Source organism: Lepidochelys kempii, chromosome 15, assembly GCF_965140265.1.
Source record: "Lepidochelys kempii isolate rLepKem1 chromosome 15, rLepKem1.hap2, whole genome shotgun sequence".
Taxonomy (NCBI): domain Eukaryota; kingdom Metazoa; phylum Chordata; order Testudines; family Cheloniidae; genus Lepidochelys; species Lepidochelys kempii.
In genome coordinates, this window is record NC_133270.1 from 29325582 (window position 1) to 29343887 (window position 18306).

Here is an 18306-nt window from a genome sequence, read left to right on the forward strand (position 1 = left end):
TAAGACATTCTGTCTCCCAATGGTTCATTAGCCATTGGAGCTAAGTAGATGATGACAAAAACCAAAGTTTGAATCAGGCTGGCTAAAAGCCCCTTCCCCTCTCAATTGCTGAACTTTCACTCGCTTCACTCTTGTGATGGTGTCATGTTAGTAGCTCTGCCATCATCATAGAATCTTGTAGGGGAGACGAGCTTAATTTCTCATGTGAAACAGCACAACTCCTCCCTCACCACCTTTAAAATGTTTGATAAACTTTCACACTGCCTTTATACATCAGAAAGGGGATGCAAAACCCAACGATTTCTCTCCCCTGCAAGTCCCCTTTAAAAGCTCTCTTCTGCAGTCCACTGCGATCTAAACCTGCTCTTTGGACTAGTGCTGATGGGTTATACAGTGTGGCTGAGTTCTCTTGGTGTCTGACTTTTTACCCTTGTCCCTTAGGGGCCAAGTTCTGCCAGCGGGTTCCCTGCTGAACATTGTAGAAGTGGAGCTTATTTATGAAGGTGTGAAGTATGCTCTCAAGGTAAACAGTGTCTTGTGTTTTTCCAAGCTTGTGGAGACTTTGGCTCGCGCAGGCATTACTACACGCGGCTAGGCAGATTCTACATGTGTCTCTCACCAGTACAGACAAGCACTTCTGGGTGGGTACTTTCAATCAAAGGATGATAAAAAAATCTTCATTATCCATTTTTTTAAAAAGTCTCATTTTAAATGAGTTTAGCTATTTGTTTTTACAGTATAGAGAATTTTTCTGCTTCCAGATGGACTGTTGCTGGAGTTAATGCCTGTAATAAAGTGCTGGCTTCTCCCATTCATAAACCTAGATAGGTAGCAGCTTTAGTTAGTTAAATCACTTTCTTATCATGGGAAAGTGGAGGATCAGCTGAAATGACAGATGATTGAGCTGTAGAACTGGACTAGCAATTCAAACACTAACCTCAAATCCTGTGATCTAAATCAATGTTTCTCAGTGACCGGTCTGTGGATTCTCAGCGACCAGTCCCTGAGATCTCCCTGACACAGTTTAGGAAGACAGCAAGCTGGTCCCTGATATCAAAAACGTTGAGAAACACTGGTCTAAGTGACCGGGGGGGTGGGAGGGGCATGGAGAAGCAAGTCCGTATTCCATGCTAAATCCTGCTCCCACCCACTACACAATGACAGCTCTGCTTCTGGTGTCATCTCAAAGGGCTGATACACCACAGCCTGGCAAGGCAAGCCTACGTCTTGATCTCCGTGAAGATTTTAATGTTCATGTTTAAAGCCTCTCTCTTTGGTATTTTTCAACAGGTTGCCCGTCAGTCTCTGACAACTTATGTCATTATAATGAATAACACTCACATTGAGATAGACGTGCACAGGTTGAATGATGGCGGCGTGCTGCTTTCCTATGATGGTAACAGTTACACGACGTACATGAAAGAAGAAGTTAACTGGTAAGTTAGAGAGCTGACCCATTATCCCGCTGCTGCAGATTTCTTCCCAATCTCGCAACTAGACACAGCAGCAATTGCAGCTGCTTCTGCAGCAGGCAGCAAATAGGTTGACAGTAATAGAATTTCCCCTCTCCTGAATCCGTCCGATGAAGTGAGCTGTAGCCCACGAAAGCTTATGCTCAAATAAATTTGTTAGTCTCTAAGGTGCCACAAGTACTCCTGTTCTTTTTCCCCTCTCCTTAAGCTACCGAATCACCATTGGTAACAAAACTTGTGACTTTGAAAAGGAGAAAGATCCGACTGTGCTGAGATCGCCCTCTGCTGGGAAACTGCTGAAGTACATGGTGGAAGATGGAGGCCACGTCTTCGTAGGGCACAGTTTTGCAGAGATAGAGGTAACTGTAGGTTAGTGCAGATTGTGTCACTGAGTGGCAAATGGCTTCCAATCTGTATGCTTGATAAAGAAATGCGGATTGTGTACATGCATCCCTACAATAAAAAAAGAAGTCGTCTTGTCACTATTGTGACACTTGGAAGAAAACGACTGCCCTAGGCTCTTGGTGTTGCGTGGATGATATTCATTTATTACACTCTGACTATTCCACCAACCCTCCTACAGGTGATGAAAATTATTTTGGCCCTGGTGGTGAAGGAATCTGGCCATATACATTATATAAAACGGCCAGGAGCATTGCTGGAGGCAGGCTGTGTCATAGCTAGACTCGACTTAGATGATCCTACCAAAGTGCACCCAGTGAGTATTGCTGCTGGGACAGAACCAGGTTATTTTCTATTTACTTACATGACTAATCAGGTCATCCGTGACTTGTAACTGTCTGTCTCTTATGTCTCAGTATCTTAATATGTATGTTCACTTGAGGTTTTAACACACCAGATACTTAGCAATGATGTAGAATTTTGGTATTTGAAAGTGTGACCTTTATATAAAATATTCTGTTGGCCCTAGCTAGTCTGTATCTTAAGCATATATGCCTTGTGGGATTTGGACAGAAAACTGAATTTTGATTATTAAGACTTGATTGAAAATGACCAGAATAAGAAATTCTGACATACGTTTTTCTAATGCCTCTTATTTGGAAACTTCCCACTTGATTCATTCTGACGACACCCTCCTTTGCATTTTAATTAAAATAATGACAATACTGAGCAGTTTCCTTGCCTGCTGAGGTTGTCTCATGTATTTTTCTAGATGGTTGTTTAATTTGAATGAGATCTGCCTCACTTTTCTCTTTTCCACTCTCATTTTATATTCCAAATGCTTTCTTTCTCTTGTATTCGACCTCAGGCCCAGTTGTATACAGGTGGCCTCCCCACCCAGCAGATGTTGCCAATCGGTGGCCTGAAGCTGCACCAGGTCTTTCACCGTGTCCTGTCAAATCTAATCAATGTCATGAATGGGTACTGCTTGCCAGAGCCATATTTCAGTGCAAAAGTAAGTGCCTTTCTCTAATGGCATCTGCTTCTAATACCCAGAGGGTGTTTAAACTGATATGTTTATGCCAACGAACTTTTCTTCAGTTTCTCTTTCATACATGGATGAAGACCTGGATCTACTCTCAAATCTACTTTAACTTGTATTCTTCTTGGAATGGTCCCCCACGATCAGTGTAATAACAAAGACCACGTACAGTATTTCTCTAGGTGGCAACCTTGGTGGAAATGGATAATAGCTTGCTGAGCTCCTTAATGCTAAGCACTGGCTGTAGCACATCTTTTGTGCCTTCCATTCATCCAGTGATCTCAAAGTCCTTCACAAGCCTGAAGTTAAGGCTTACGACCAACCACCTGGTGTGTAGATAGGTAGGAAGGTGTCATCCCCATTTTATAGACAAGGACTTTAAGGGCGTGATTTATGAGAAATGCTGAACTGTCACCACTTGTACTGAGGTCAGTGAGAGCTGCAGGTGCTCAGCACCTCTGACAATCAGTCCCTGAGTGACTTTGACTGGGGTTCTATACCTGGTTCGATGCTACTCCCAGCCCAGTGCCACAGTTGAGAAACCATCCTTAATTCCATTGTGCTAGCCCGCCTGACCTGTTGGTTACAGGGCTGCAAGCATAGTTTTCATTGGGATGTCGAGATCCGTTCACTTGCCTTTCCTGACACATCAGCCTCTGATGTTTTTCTGTGACATCTTCGCAGCAATAATCTTTATTTTGCTTAGATGAAAGAATGGGTATGTGAGCTGATGAAGACCCTACGGGACCCCTCTCTGCCTCTTCTGGAGCTGCAGGAGATCATGACCAACGTGTCTGGCAGAATCCCAGCGTCAGTGGAGAAATCCATTCGAAAAGTGATGGCACAATACGCTAGTAACATCACCTCGGTGCTGTGTCAGTTTCCCAGTCAGCAGGTAAGCCATACAAGAGGGATGGTCTTGTATTCCATCCTCTTTAATATCTTGGTGACTATCCGTCTTTTTTTCTTTTCATGCTAAATTGGTCAGAATTTTTCACCTGAAAAGTTTTTCTGCTAAACGATGGGGTTTCATCAAAAATATTAATGGGGAAAATGTCCTATTCAATACATTTTTTTAAAATTGTGTGGGGAAAAATGGTTTTTTTGATCAGCAAACGTTTGTAACAGATATAGTTTAATTTGAAATCTTTTACACAAGCTCTCAGCCCTGGAGCAATTTTTTTTCCCTCTAAAATTGAGCTAACCTCTTTAAGCTATCCCTTTCCTATTTGAAATCTGAAAAATTTAAGTGTCTTCTCAGCTGTTACTCTGAATGTTCCATGTAAATGCGGCTGGAATAGGTCAGTGTAGTTCACCGCTATGTGTTTTCTGTAAATAGATTTCTGTCAACCCAGGCACCGTTTCCCTGCTGTAAGGCTTTCCAGTGAGCGTGTACTGATGAATGTCTGTCTTTCATTGTTCATGGGACACAGTGGGTGAGGTAATATCTTTTTATTAGACTAGTGTCTGATGATGAGAGAGACAAGCTGTGTGGCTCGAAAGCTTGTCTCTCTAACCAACAAAAGTTGGTCCAATAAAAGATTTTACCTCACCCACCTTGTCTCGCTAATATCTGGGGCTGACACAGCTACAGCTACATTTCATTGTTCATAACAGTGCATATGATGTTAATTAAAAAAAGTGGGGGGGGATTGTGGTGGGTTTCTGAATTATTCCTGCTGGGACAAGGCACACTTGGAATGTCTTGTGGCGGGCAGGTTAGCTGGCTGGCTGTACTGCGCTTACCAAACAGAGATGTTTTTCTTCCCCTTATAATACTTGTTGCCCTTCCTCTTCGCAGCGTTGGAATTAATGTTTCCAATTTATGGAGACATCTCTACAGCCTTGTAGTGTCCAAGAATGGCAACCATAAAGACACAGGATCAGTCGTGCAAATCCTTACTCTGACTAGTCTAACTGAAACTAATTGAACTGCTCACATGAGTTGGGACAACTTGCATGAGTGAGGCATTGCAGAACCTGCCCCTGATCTTTGGGAAAATGGAAATTACTTACTGCTGCTCCCAGGCTGAGGATTTCAAAGGAGTGAAACAGTTAGACATGTGGCTTCTTTGAAAATCCAACTAGAGTTCCTGCTAATTAATATAGTCTCTTAAAAGGGGGAATATGTGTAGAGCAAGAGAAAAGGGAGCTTCTGTAAATAGATTTTTTTTCATTTTGATTTCTTAGCCATTTCTGAGTACTTGTAAGTCACATCCCCTTGGTTTTCCAGACTGTTGTGCCCAAGCTATTTTTTAGCTCCTTCATGCCCGTGTTTCTTCTGCTCTGTGCAGATCGCTAGCATACTGGACAGCCATGCGGCCAGTTTGCAGAGGAAGGCAGACCGGGAAGTCTTCTTCATGAACACGCAGAGTATTATGCAGCTAGTCCAGAGGTGAATGCCTTCCTGTGCCGTGGCACGCTCTACAGTGTGGGAGGTTTCCAGACATGCTGTGAAATGCTCCATAGAAACTAGTGCCAGCCCTGACTCCGAGGGAGGTGGAGAAGGGTCAGAGCAGCAGGGCGAGCGGGACCAGTGCTGGTGTAGGTGACTGCAAGATGAGCCATGTGGGAAGGCTGGCAGTAATGCTGCACCCCTCTTTGTCCTGAGCAAGCAGAGCATTGGGTGAGCACCACTTCCTGGCTCATGCACCGAGTGCTATTGGCTTGAGTCATTTGCCTGCCCCAGGAGAGGAGGATCCACCCTGACTGCTTCCTAGTCCATGTTTGATTCCCAGCAAAAGCAGCGTGGCCAATGCAATGGCGCGTTAGCTCTGGGATGTGGCACACTCGGTCCTCTCCCCTGTTCCCAGGTACCGCAGCGGCATTCGGGGTTACATGAAATCTGTCGTGTTAGACTTGCTGAGAAGATACTTGCAAGTGGAAACCCAGTTCCAACAAGGTCAGAGGAAGCGGTGGCATGTTTGCCGAGGGCCCAGTGCTGTTCCGCAGGCCTGGGGGAACTAATCTAACCAGTGGATGCTTGTTGTCTCCCCAGCCCACTATGACAAATGTGTGATCAACCTGAGGGAGCAGTACAAATTGGACATGACCCCGGTGCTCGAGTGCATCTTCTCTCACGCCCAGGTGGCAAAGAAGAATCTGCTGGTGATCATGTTAATTGTAAGTAAAAATGGCAACCTCTGTGAGACTAGGGTGGGTGTCAAGTTGGATCAGAAACGGCTGTTGAGATGCCCTGTAGAGTGTTACTTCTGACCTGGAAGGCAAATTCTGAATTCAAGGAAAACGAGAAATAAGGGTGGGAGGGAACAAAGCAGTCTGTAGTCTTGTGTTTTGACGAGTGGCTTGCTGGTAGTAGTTTTATAAAAGGGATCCGTTGCATTGTTGTAAGGGTGAAGGCCAAACTGCAGCTGAGAACTCTGGAAAAATTACCAGTGTGGGAAGCTTCCCTGTAATAAGAGAGTTGATTTGAGATATTGCAGTCATCTGTGAAAGGGAAAAATAAAGCAAATACAGTGGATCGATTCATCATGTACATTGTGCGTGTGTGTGTGTGTGTGAGGTCTCAAATATTCTTACAGCACTTAATAATACTTAATATTTGTACAGAGCATCTGATGTAGAGCATCTTCAGAGTGCTTTAATATCTTTAATTAAGCCTCTTTATTAGATCTACTTTGCAAATGGGGAGGCAAGTTTCGATTAGAACTCAGATATACAGCCTATTACATCAGATTTCCCCTCTCAGATTTTATTGTAAAATTAAACTTCCACAGACATTTTGAAGAAGTATTTTGGTCTTACCCGTTTAAAACATAAAGTTCTTTTCAAACTTTACATCATCTGTTCTTAACATCTTTGACTCCACCCCCAAAATTCTTATTGGTGGCTTCTTCACTAGTGGAGCCTTCATTAAATTATCTTCCCTTTTCTGTGCTGACTTTTAAGAAAAGGGGAGGTTTTCTGGCCTGTGCCATAAAGGAGATCAGACTAGATGATCACAGTGGTCCCTTCTTCATATAGATTCCAAGGCCAGAACAAAAAAATTGGCTCTGTGTGTGTGTATGTTAGAAGAGAAATGCACGTTTTCCTGGTTTGGTGCACAGACGTTTGTAGGCAAAGTAAGGAATGTAGGTAGATGGAGGTTTCTGTTCAATAAGGATTAGTCATTAACGCTGGAAGGATATTTAATAGGACCAGCTGTGTGGTCGAGACTCCACCATGACGGAGGAGCTGATGGCCATTCTCAATGAGCTAACACAGCTCAGTAAAACGGAGCACTCCAGAGTGGCTTTGCGAGCCAGACAGGTTAGTATGTTTCATGGTTTACACGATGTTATTAAACCATGGTGATTTTTTTCCCCCCAACCTCCCCTTCTGCCTCCAAATCACTGCCATTCATTTAGATTCTTTTTATTTGTAGGTTTTGATTGCCTCTCACCTCCCTTCCTATGAACTGAGACACAATCAGGTGGAGTCCATATTCCTGTCTGCTATCGACATGTATGGCCACCAGTTCTGCCCTGAAAACCTAAAGGTTGTGACTGCTTCTTACAATTAATTATAAAGCATGGGATTTACCTTCTAGTTAGTTCTTAGTGAAGCGGTTTGATTTGTAAGCCATTTATTTCAAAAGGCCTTAAAGGCATTAATGTCTTGGAGCTTAAGCTATTGATGCTAGTATATATCAGACCATGTGAAATGCTGCTTTCTGATCTCTTCCAGATGAAGGCCTGTAGCACAGGTTCACCCTCTTTCTGCCTTTCTCCTCAGAAGGGGTAGGAAGTGAATGGAGGATTCTTTTCCCCTAGTAGGGAAACCTGGGCCATATGCTAGGAATTTGAGAACTGTGGTGACGGGCACTCTAGATTACGCCTTAGATCATTTGAAACCCTCAGTGTGAACTGCAGGCTAACGAATCTAGCAAAAGCTACTGAGGGAGATTCAGGATTGGAGCAACTGCAGCTGTGTAACTTCCATCTCTTCTTCGTCTTTCATGCCGGCACTGGGTTGTTCAAACCGTGCCTCGCGCTGAATTCTGTTTTCTTCATGACAGAAACTGATCCTCTCGGAAACCACCATCTTTGATGTTCTCCCCACCTTCTTCTACCACTCCAACCAGCTGGTGTGCATGGCAGCTCTGGAGGTAAAGGGTGAATTAAGACTTTGGCTGCCATTTATTGAGAAGTAATGCAGCTCTTAGAGCCGGAGCTGCTTTTAGTGCCAGTGAGAGAGGCTGTGTTGCACATCGTGGTTGCTTCAGTGGTTGGCCAGTGGGAAAGCACTCTGATTTCAAATTAAATTCTTCTCCTGCCTCTTTGGTCAGGTGTACGTGAGGAGAGGATATATCGCCTATGAACTAAACAGCCTGCAGCATCGTCAGCTCTCAGATGGCACGTGTGTGGTAGAGTTTCAGTTTATGTTGCCATCATCGCATCCAAATAGGTAGGAACGACCTGCACTTAGTCTGTTGCCCGGTTCTGTGTGGTTATTGATGAACTCGACTTCCATGCACAGGCGCCGACTTTTGAAAGTGTTGGGGGGTTCCTGACCCCCAAGCTCCGCCCCAGGCCCTGCCCCCACTCCAGCCCTTTCCCCAAGGCCCCACGCATGCCCTGCCTCTTTCTGCCCAGTTCCGCCCCCCCTCGAGTGTGCCATGTCCTTGTTCTTCCCCCTGAGACCATCCTGCACCCTGTGAACCAGCTGATTGGGTGGGGGGAGGTGCTAATCGGCGGGGCCCGCCGGTGGGCAGGACGCACTGGGTGGGTCGAGGGGGAGCTGACCACACCCACCGTTTTTTCCCCATGGGTGCTCCAGCCCTGGAGCACCCACGGAGTTGGTGACTATGCTTGCATGGTTTGATAGCTTTAACGATGGATACATGAGGGGGTTGGGGCATCTTCCCCTCACCACCTGCTTTTGTAAAGCTGTTTGTTTAATTTCTCATTAACTCAGTGATGGAGACCCTCAATGGGAAATTACTAAGCCTTCCTAGTTTCAGAGTAGCAGCCGTGTTAGTCTGTATCTGCAAAAAAAGAAAAGGAGGACTTGTGGCACCTTAGAGGCTAACACATTTATTTGAGCATAAGCTATCTGATGAAGTGAGCTGTAGCTCACGAAAGCTTATGCTCAAATAAATGTGTTCGTCTCTGAGGTGCCACAAGTCCTCCTTTTCTTTAAACCTTCCTAGTGGTGCTCTTAGTGAATAAATCCCCTTTTCCATCTGGTGCATGGTGTTGGTTTGCTGTGTGAATTGAAGAGCTGGTGTTTCATGCAGTAGCTCACTGAGTTGTTCAATACTCTGATTTCAGAGGCAGCAGCCCTGCTTTGAGCAGGTAGAGTGCAGAATTTTCTCTTTGAAGCATGAGAAGTGATTTTCGCCCGCTGCATTAATACTCTACCCCATGTGCTCATTTCTCTCTCTCTCTCTCCCGTGACTTATTGGCTGCGGTGGTGACACTTTGCTCTCTGGCCAGCAGGGCAGAATGGGTTATTTCTGAATCAGGCTTCCCTAGTGGTGCTGGGAGATGGGCAGAAGTTTGCACACAGTCTTGTCCCTCAAGCTGAGTGGATGCTGCTCTGGAAGCCGAAATCAGAACAAACCCTAAGCTACTAAGTGACGTCCGTGCATGCTGCTTTTAGAATGTGAGGGGAGAGCTGTTAAAGGCAGCCAAGTATGCCTGGCAGGAGAATAAAATAAAGACTTGAGGCTTTACATCTCCCAAGTGCTCTGTGGGTGTTACTCCTTGTCACATGGCTGGAAACTGAGCTGGTGTCTTCCCCATTCTATAGATGGACTCAGAGGTGAAAGGACTCATCGAGGGTCACACAGCAGTTCAGTAATAGAACTACAGTAATGAACAGAACCCAGGAGTCCTGAGTCCCAGTCTTCAGCTTGGCCCATGACCATGCTTTGTAAAGCTGGTCGGGTTAATGTAAATAGTACCAACAGCAAATGTAGGCTGCTCTCTTCTCAGAGCCCAAAGGATGTAGATCGGTACTGGCATAGTCAAAAAAAGGGCTCACGTCAGGGAAGACCTCTCGGATCTGCCGGTCTGTTTCTAATGTGAATTAATTAACCCTGTTGCTTAATATGGAGCCTATGTCCTTGTGTAAACCCAGCTTGGTTCTAGAGAAATCACAGCCTTGTGATTATTTGCTCTCTCTTTTTTTTTTTTTTTTTGGCACAAGTAGAGCTCTGTTAATACAAATGAATAATTTATTATTAACCTCTGGTATGTTGGACTAACTGTGAGAGGGGGGAAGATCCTGCTGAAAGAAGGAAACATTCTTCTTCGAGTGCTGTCCCTGGGGGTGCTCCACTCTAGGTGTAAGTGCATCCTGGCGCCGTTGATCGGAGATTTTCGGTAGCAGTACCTGGTCGGGACGCTCACACTCAGTTGGTATCTCCCATCTCGTTGGAATCTTCCTGAGCGTGTGCATCCCACACCCTCCTCAGTTCCTTCTCAACCATCCTTGGCTGAAGACGGGACTCGGGGCAGTGCTACTTTTCTTCCCTGGTCTCTGTAGGAAACAGTAACAACTATTTCGGTGTTCTTTATTAGTTACATCCCAGTTGTTTCCCTTCCTTTAGTGTAGTTACATAGTTAGTTACTTAGTTTAAAATCAAACAAACAAATTTTTTTTTTCGCTTCAGGCTTGTCTCCCTCTGAGATACTCTCCCCTGCCATTTCTAATTCATAATGCCAGGGGCTTCAGGATTCAAAAAGTGTGTTTTCTGTCAGGACTCCATGCCACAGTCGGATGGGCACTAACGTTGTGTGAAGTGCCTCAGGGAAACCCACATCCCTGCAAAGTGTCTCCACTGTACGAGCCTCAAGTCAAGAGCTCAGCACGACAGGGACCTGCGGCTTAAAATGCTTCTAATGGAAAAATCCCTGCAGCCGCTTTCGGAGATGGGGAAAGTTAAACCTGCTCTCACACACTCCCTGGCCAGATCCGAACCAGTTGGGAGCATTGCTTCACCCTCTCTGGAGCAGAGGCAAGAAGCACAACAGTCTCAAAGGAGAGACTTTAACAAGGGTAAAGGGTGTCCCGCGAGATCCTTACCCTCTGTGCTAACAGCACCAAAGGCAGGCGCCTCAGCCGTGGCTCGCGCAGAGGCAGGGACCCAACCTCCTGCGCCGGTCCCCTCGGCACCAAAAATAGACGCGGTGCCGACAGCGCACTCTACTGTGGTGCAGAGAAGAACGTCGGCACCGAGCCTGCCTCCCACCCCGGCACCAGCAGCGGACCCCCTGCAAGGCACCTCCAAGCGCTCTGCGGCACCGCTGACACTTTCCCTTTCACTTGATAACACGCTAGAGCCCAGAGCCTGCTCAGCGCAGCCCAGGGAGCAGGAGCAACAGTTTCTCACTCAGTGTGACCTCTCAGTGCCACCTGAGCTTAACTCCCTGCTCCTGGATACACAGGGCTCACTTTCTGAACAGCCACTCGCCCCACTTGAACTGACTACCTTTACTGACAGCAAACTTGATATACAGCAGCAGGCAGAGTTCTCCCCACCTGCCTCTCCTCCTTCACCAGAACCTCTTCCACATCTGGTCACGGCTCACGGCCACCAGCCTCAGTTTCCCTACTTCGCCCCCCTGTGGGCGGCACCTGGGTTCTCCTACCCTATGCCTTGGCCTCAGTGGTGCCCTTGGCCACATCCTCCTTCCACTCATCCTCAGACCTCTTCCACCAAACCACTACCTCCTTCTGTGCCTCGATTTCCAGCTCTGTCCACTTCTAGAGTACCTGAACCCCTTCCTGAGAATATGAGCTACGCACCATATCCTGACTCACCGACCCTTAACTCTCCATTAGCTCCAGACGGAGCCCTCTTCCTCCGCCTCCACAGAATGTGGACGACTAAACAATTTCAAGAACTTTTCAGGAGGGTGGCACTCAGTCAAGACATCCCCTTAGAAGAAGTTCAGGAGACACAACACAGACTCGTCAGAATCCTTCAACCGTCTGCACCCTCAAAGATCATGATAAATGAAGCACCCCTGGAACCCGCTGACACACTCTGGCAAACTCCAGCTTCTTTATTACCAACTTGCAAAAAGGCCGAAAGTAAATACGATGTTCCTGCTAAGGGCACTGACTTCCTTTTTCTCATCCACCACTGAACTCTCTTGTCATGGATGCAGTTGCACAAACGACAAAACAGCCACAATCTCAGCCCACCCCGCAAGACAAGGACCTTAAACGCCTTGACATCTTGGTCGCAAGGTTTATTCGTCCTCCACTCTACAATTCAGAGTTGCGAATTATTCTGCCCTCCTCGCCAGCTATGACTTCGATAATTACAATAAACTTTTTGAATTTGCCTCCTCCATTCCAGAGGATAGGAGAGCAGACTTCAAATCAATCCTTACTGAGGGCCAACTGATTTCCAGAACGGCTCTACAAGCATCTCTAGACATGGTGGACGCAGCAGCCAGTACTACTGCAACTGTTGTGGTTATGCACAGGTCTTCATGGCTTTCTGCATCCGGCATCCCTAAAGATCTGCAGACCAAAGTGGAGGACCTCCCCTTTGATAAAGATAAACTTTTTTCCACAAAAAACAATGAACTCCTTCACACCATGAAAGATTCTAGAGCAACACTGCGCACCCTGGGCATTCACCCATCTCTTCCCAGGAGACGACGATACCAACCCTACCAAAGACCATGCACACAACAATATTATCGGCCTCAATCCAAAGGATACGACATAACTAGGAATTGCGCTAGACCCCCTAAGCGCAGACAAAATCAAGCTCAAGCAACCACCTCCCACCCATCGGGGAATAAACAACAATTTTGAAACATTGGTCGAGGGTCTGCATGACCACCCCTTGATTCCACTGCCTACTTGCCATTTGGCCCCACTTCCAGAGTTTCCAACATGCCTGGCAGTGGATTACACAGGACCGCTGGGTCCTCGAAATAGTTCAGTCCAGTTACTCTATCCCATTTATATCCTACCTTCCTACCCTTCACCCTTCCCCATCCCTCTTCAGGGACCCCTCTCACGAACACTTACTTCACGCAGAAGTGGCGCACCTTTTACAACTACGCACAGTGGAACCTGTGCCGACACAACATCGAGGGAAAGGGTTCTACTCCCATTACTTTCTGACCCAGAAAAAGACTGGGGGATGAAGGCCTGTACTAGACCTACGCCCACTGAACAAATTCGCGAGGATACAAGAATTCAAGATGGTCACACTGGGCTCAATAATTCCTGCACTGGATCAAGGGGACTCGTTCACAGCCCTCAACCTACAGGACATTTATTTTCATATATCAATTCATCCAGCTCACAGATGCTTCCTACGATTCACAATTGGTCATGACCATTTTCAATACAGAGTTCTTCCTTTCGGACTCTCCATGGCACCGAGGGTCTTTTCTAAGACTCTAGCCGTGGTCGTGGCTCACTTCCACAGACAGGGGATCATGCTTTTCCCCTACCTGGACAATTGCCTCATCAAGGGCAACTCCTATGGCGAGACACTTCAAGCTACCCATTTTGCCATCTCACTCTTTCACAGCCTAGGCCTCCAAATAAATGTCCAAAAATCCACTCTGACTCCTACACAACAGATCGAGTTCATTGGAACTCATCTGGACTCAATCTGAAGCATAGCCTCATTCTCATATCACAGATTCCTTGCTATCACACAGCTCATACACACGCTCTCTATTCGTCCCAGGACACAGGCAAGAATCTGCCTACAGCTCCTTGGTCACATGGCAGCCACCACCTTTGTGGTCAAGTATGCCAGGCTACAAATGAGTTGTCTTCAGGGCTGGCTCAACTCCAACTTCAAACCCAACAGACACACCGTAGGGATGCTGCTAACTCCTCCTCCCAATGTTCTAGCTTCCCTACATTGGTGGACAAGACCAGAAAACCTCTACAGGGGTTCCCTTCCAGCAACCACCCCCAATGCTCATGTTCACCATGGACACTTCCCTAATTGGCTGGGGAGCGCATCTAGGGGGACACAGGGCACAAGGTCGATGGTCTGCGTCAGAGACATGCCTACACATAAATCTCTTAGAGCTCAGAGCAGTGAGGCAAGCATGCCTTCACTTTCTTCCCCTCATAAAGAACAAATCTATTCGGGTCTTAACAGACAACATAGCATGTATGTTCTACATCAACAGACAAGGGGTAGCCCGATCACATTCCCTGTGGATGGAAGCCATCCAACTATGGAATTGGTGCATACAACATCACGTACAAATCATTGCTTCCTACCTTCCTGGCTGCCACAACACTACTGCCGATGCACTCAGCAGGCACTTCTCAACAGAACACGAATGGGAACTGCACCCCGCAATACTTCAACAGCTCTTCTCCCTCTGGGGCACCCCGTCAATAGACCTCTTTGCCACAACCCAGAATCAAAAATGTCGCCTGTTTTGCTCCAGAACGGGACTTGGGATTGCATCCCTAGGAAACGTGTTCCTCATCCCGTGGAACACCTCTCTCCTCTACGCCTTCCATAGACTCATAGATATTTAGGTCAGAAGGGACCATTATGATCATCTAGTCTGACCTCCTGCACAACGCAGGCCACAGAATTTCACCCACCACTCCTACAAAAAAAACCTCACACCTATATCTGTGCTATTGAAGTCCTCAAATCATAGTTTAAAGACTTCAAGGAGCAGAGAATCCTCCAGCAAGTGACCCCTGCCCCATGCTACAGAGGAAGGCGAAAAACCTCCAGGGCCTCTTCCAATTTGCCCTGGAGGAAAATTCCTTCCTGACCCCAAATATGGCGATCAGCTAAACCCTGAGGATATGGGCAAGATTCATCAGCCAGATACTACAGAAAATTCTTTCCTGGCTAACTCGGATCTCACCCCATCTAATAGCCCATCACAGGCTATTGGGCCTATTTACCATGAATATTTAATTACCAAAACCATGTTATCCCATCTACACAGGATTCTTCGGAAGATCATAGACGACAAGGCCCGGGTCATACTTATTGCCCCGGCTTGGCCGAGACAGACGTGGTATCCTTACCTGCTCTGCCTGTCCTCCTGTCATCCACAGGCTCTCCCCAGCAGGCCAGATCTCCTTTCCCAGGACAACGGACAGATCCTTCACCCCCAGCTCCAAAAGCTCCACCTGACAGCCTGGTTCCTTCATGGTTCCAAAGCCATGAACTAGCCTGTTTTGAGCAAGTCCGATACGTCCTCCTGCATAGTACTTACCTGCAGAAGTGGAAGCGTTTCGCCCTCTGGTGCTCATGTAATCACTTAACACCCAATATGGTGACCCTCCATAACGTCCTGGACTACCTTCTGCAATTAAAACAGGATGGACTCTCGCTCAACTCCATCAAAGTATACCTGGCGGCGCTTACTACCTTCCATGACTTGTTAGAAGGTTGCTCACTCTTTACCCACCCCACCATAAAATGATTTCTCATGGGCCTTCAAAATCTCTGCCCTGAAATTTACCCAACAGCAGCTACATGGAATCTTAACCTCATTCTTCACAGTCTCATGAAACCTCCATTTTAGCCCTTGGCTACCTCATCTCTTCTTCATATGTCCATGAAGGTAGCTTTCTTAGTTGCAATAACATCAGCAAGGAGAGTAGGAGAAATGAGCGCCCCGATGGCCTATCCTCCCTACACAATCTTCTCCAAAGATAAAGTCACTCTGAGACCACATCCTAAATTTCTCCCTAAGGTGGTATCCACCTTCCACCTTAACCAACCAATATACTTGCCTACTTTCTATCCCCACAACTCTGTCTCCATTACCGAAAGATCGAAAGATAACGGCTATGTCTAAACAACGTCTGGCCAAGTGGATCTCTGACTGCATCAGATCCTGTTACCACACTCAAAATATTCAACTGCCCAAAGGCATTAGAACTCAGTCCACTTGAGCTATGTCGACATCTGTTGCCTTCTTACATAACGTACCCATCCCTGACATCTGTAAAGCGGCTATATGGTCATCTGCACACACGTTTCCCAATCACTATGCTATCATGCAAGATACCACGGCAGACGCCATAGTAGGCCATACAGTACTCACTCACTGCCGCATCTCCAAAGTCCCGCCGACCATAGTGGGAACTGCTACACATTCACCTAGAGCGGAGCACCCACAGGGACAGCACTCGAAGAAGAAGAGAAAGTTATTCACCTTGTGGTAACTGAAGTTCTTCGAGATGTGTGTGTCTGTGGGTGCTCCACTCCCCGCCCTCCTCCCCTCTACTTTGAAGTACTAGTATGATTTCTCCATGGTAGAGAAAGGAACTGAGGAGGGTGCGGGATGGGAGATACCAACTGAGCGTGTGCGTCCTGACCAGGCTCTGCTACCGAAACTCTCCAATCAACGGTGCCGGGACGCACCAACACCTAGAGTGGAGCACCCCCAGGGACACACATCTCGAAAAACTTCAGTTACTGTAAGGTGAGTAGCTTTCTCATCTCATTGCAAAACTGCCCCAGGCAGAGGCAGGAATACTAGACTCCCTCTGTGCAGAACTCAGTCACTGGTGCTCTGCAGGGGAGACTGATCCAATCTTACGCTCCCTGACTGGCATGGAAGAATTATTGATGATAGGGGGTGCAGTGCCCAAACCCTGCCAGGAGAGGGGACTTGCCTTGCTCGGCAGCATTATTGGGTTCTCAGTGAGACTCCACCCCAGATTTAACCTCCCTCTGATGCAAAATAGTATCAGTGACCCAAGGACTTTGAGGCTATGGGGTATATTAAGATTATAGCAGATTCCTTTATGGCATACTGCCCAATGCTGCTACTGGCACTGTGTGATGGAGACATCAGTAACACCTGACTACAGGGTAGCAGTGGGATTGTCAAGCTGAGGCTGACACTGGCGTGTTTTAAACGTGACTTGCTGGAGGGCCTGGAAACGAAGGGAAATTCTTATAGTCCTCATGAGCCAGTGTTGCGAGTCGAAGCAATTCCTGGGAATCCTCTAACCAGGAGACATACGAGATCTGAACAGGCGGTCTGTTTTTAACTCCAAGAAACAAATGGCTAGCACGGCGTGGGGAGAGCATGCTGCAGATAGCCAGTGAGCCCAAGCAGAGTTAAAATCCCCACCTGTTCCTTGCATGGCTGGTTGTCTCCAGTGGAGGAACTGGGATCACTGAGCTGTCAGTGAAAAGGAAGAGGATGCTTTGGGGCCCTCCAGGGGGACTACCCAGGAGGAAGGTTTGTAGGGCTGAGTTGAGGCTGCCAGTATTTCTGTTTGGTGCCTTGCATCCAGGTCCCGAGCCACATGACTTGTGCAGAAAGGCTATTTTCCTGTGTGTGTGTGTTTTTGCTATTGTTATTGGCATGTGGATCTCCATGACAGGCCCCTTTTCAGACATACGTAAGCTGGGTAGGTCGTTCTTTCGATTTTTAAAAGAATGTAATAGAGAAGAGAGCTCAAGGCACCACATGGCAATTAAAATCACAACCAGTGAAAACATCACCCAGCAGTTTAATAAAATGGAAAAACATATCGGCAAACCCCATCTCACTGCCCCTAAAACCACCTACCCTCAGGTTTCCCCAGAAACCCCGGGGCCTGTCAAACAGAGTGCTTTTGCAGTGAGCTTGATGTGATTGTTGAAGGGTTTTTAAACAAATTGCAAATTTTAAACAAATTCACTGAATAGTTGTCACTAGGTCTGATCTGAGCAAAGAAAAGGAAACCTTAACAAGACACTGGTGGCTAAGGAGGCAGTGTGGATGGGATTCTTTAGACACCTCAACTCTGGGGAGGGAAGAGGAGGGAGAGGGAGATTTATTCAGGTATTCTCTTTTTTTAAATGAGCATGAATTCTAGATAAGCTGTTTCCTTGCATCACATGCGTATTACCTGTATCCATGTCCTATCTAACTGCTCTCTTGTTCTTTGTACAGAATGTCTATCCCGATCAGCGTATCAAACCCTGACCTAGCCAGGCATAGCACCGAGCTGTTCATGGACAGCGGCTTTTCTCCTCTGTGTCAGAGAATGGGAGCCATGGTTGCTTTCGACAGATTTGAAGATTTCACAAGGTATGGAGGGAAGACTCGGGGGGTGGGGGCGGGGAGTAAATCGAAGACATAGTGTTAGCCAAGCACCACCTCCATTATGCTAACCCAGTACTACCACTGTTATACCAAAGCAAAACAAGCGAGTGTTTACTTTTGTGCTGCACGGTCTTCAGTCTGACCATTAAGAAATGCTCTGAGTTCAAAGGATCTTGCCAAAGCTCAGTATCAGGCAGCTGCAGAAGATGTTTCCAGCATGACACTCAAAGCGGGAGGAGATGATGATTCACTTAGGCAAACTGTTGCTTTTTTAATTCATGGAAACACTTGTTAAACAGATTGTAACTTGTAACTCTTCTGGAGTGCTTGCCTGTCCGTGTGTAGGTCCTTACGGCCCTTA

The 18306-nt window shown here is 46.7% G+C and overlaps 1 protein-coding gene across 9 annotated transcripts in view; it reads left to right on the plus strand.

Annotated features, from left to right (window-relative positions):
- ACACB (acetyl-CoA carboxylase beta) overlaps nucleotides 1-18306 on the plus strand; it is an 80503-nt gene that overhangs the window by 39877 nt on the left and 22320 nt on the right. For 8 of the 9 annotated variants that reach the window (XR_012155175.1, XM_073313686.1, XM_073313688.1 and 5 more), the window contains 14 exons: nucleotides 442-523; nucleotides 1291-1436; nucleotides 1681-1831; nucleotides 2056-2190; nucleotides 2743-2889; nucleotides 3623-3811; nucleotides 5211-5311; nucleotides 5730-5818; nucleotides 5915-6039; nucleotides 7072-7185; nucleotides 7301-7414; nucleotides 7934-8023; nucleotides 8204-8322; nucleotides 17793-17930. Coding sequence is in view for 8 of the 9 variants with exons in the window: in XM_073313686.1 (XP_073169787.1) it covers nucleotides 442-523; nucleotides 1291-1436; nucleotides 1681-1831; nucleotides 2056-2190; nucleotides 2743-2889; nucleotides 3623-3811; nucleotides 5211-5311; nucleotides 5730-5818; nucleotides 5915-6039; nucleotides 7072-7185; nucleotides 7301-7414; nucleotides 7934-8023; nucleotides 8204-8322; nucleotides 17793-17930 (1740 nt within the window). In the remaining variant the exon portion in view is untranslated. Of the gene's footprint in view, nucleotides 1-441; nucleotides 524-1290; nucleotides 1437-1680; nucleotides 1832-2055; nucleotides 2191-2742; nucleotides 2890-3622; nucleotides 3812-5210; nucleotides 5312-5729; nucleotides 5819-5914; nucleotides 6040-7071; nucleotides 7186-7300; nucleotides 7415-7933; nucleotides 8024-8203; nucleotides 8323-17792; nucleotides 17931-18306 lie in introns of those variants that run through there. The other variant, XM_073313689.1, reaches the window with a different exon arrangement.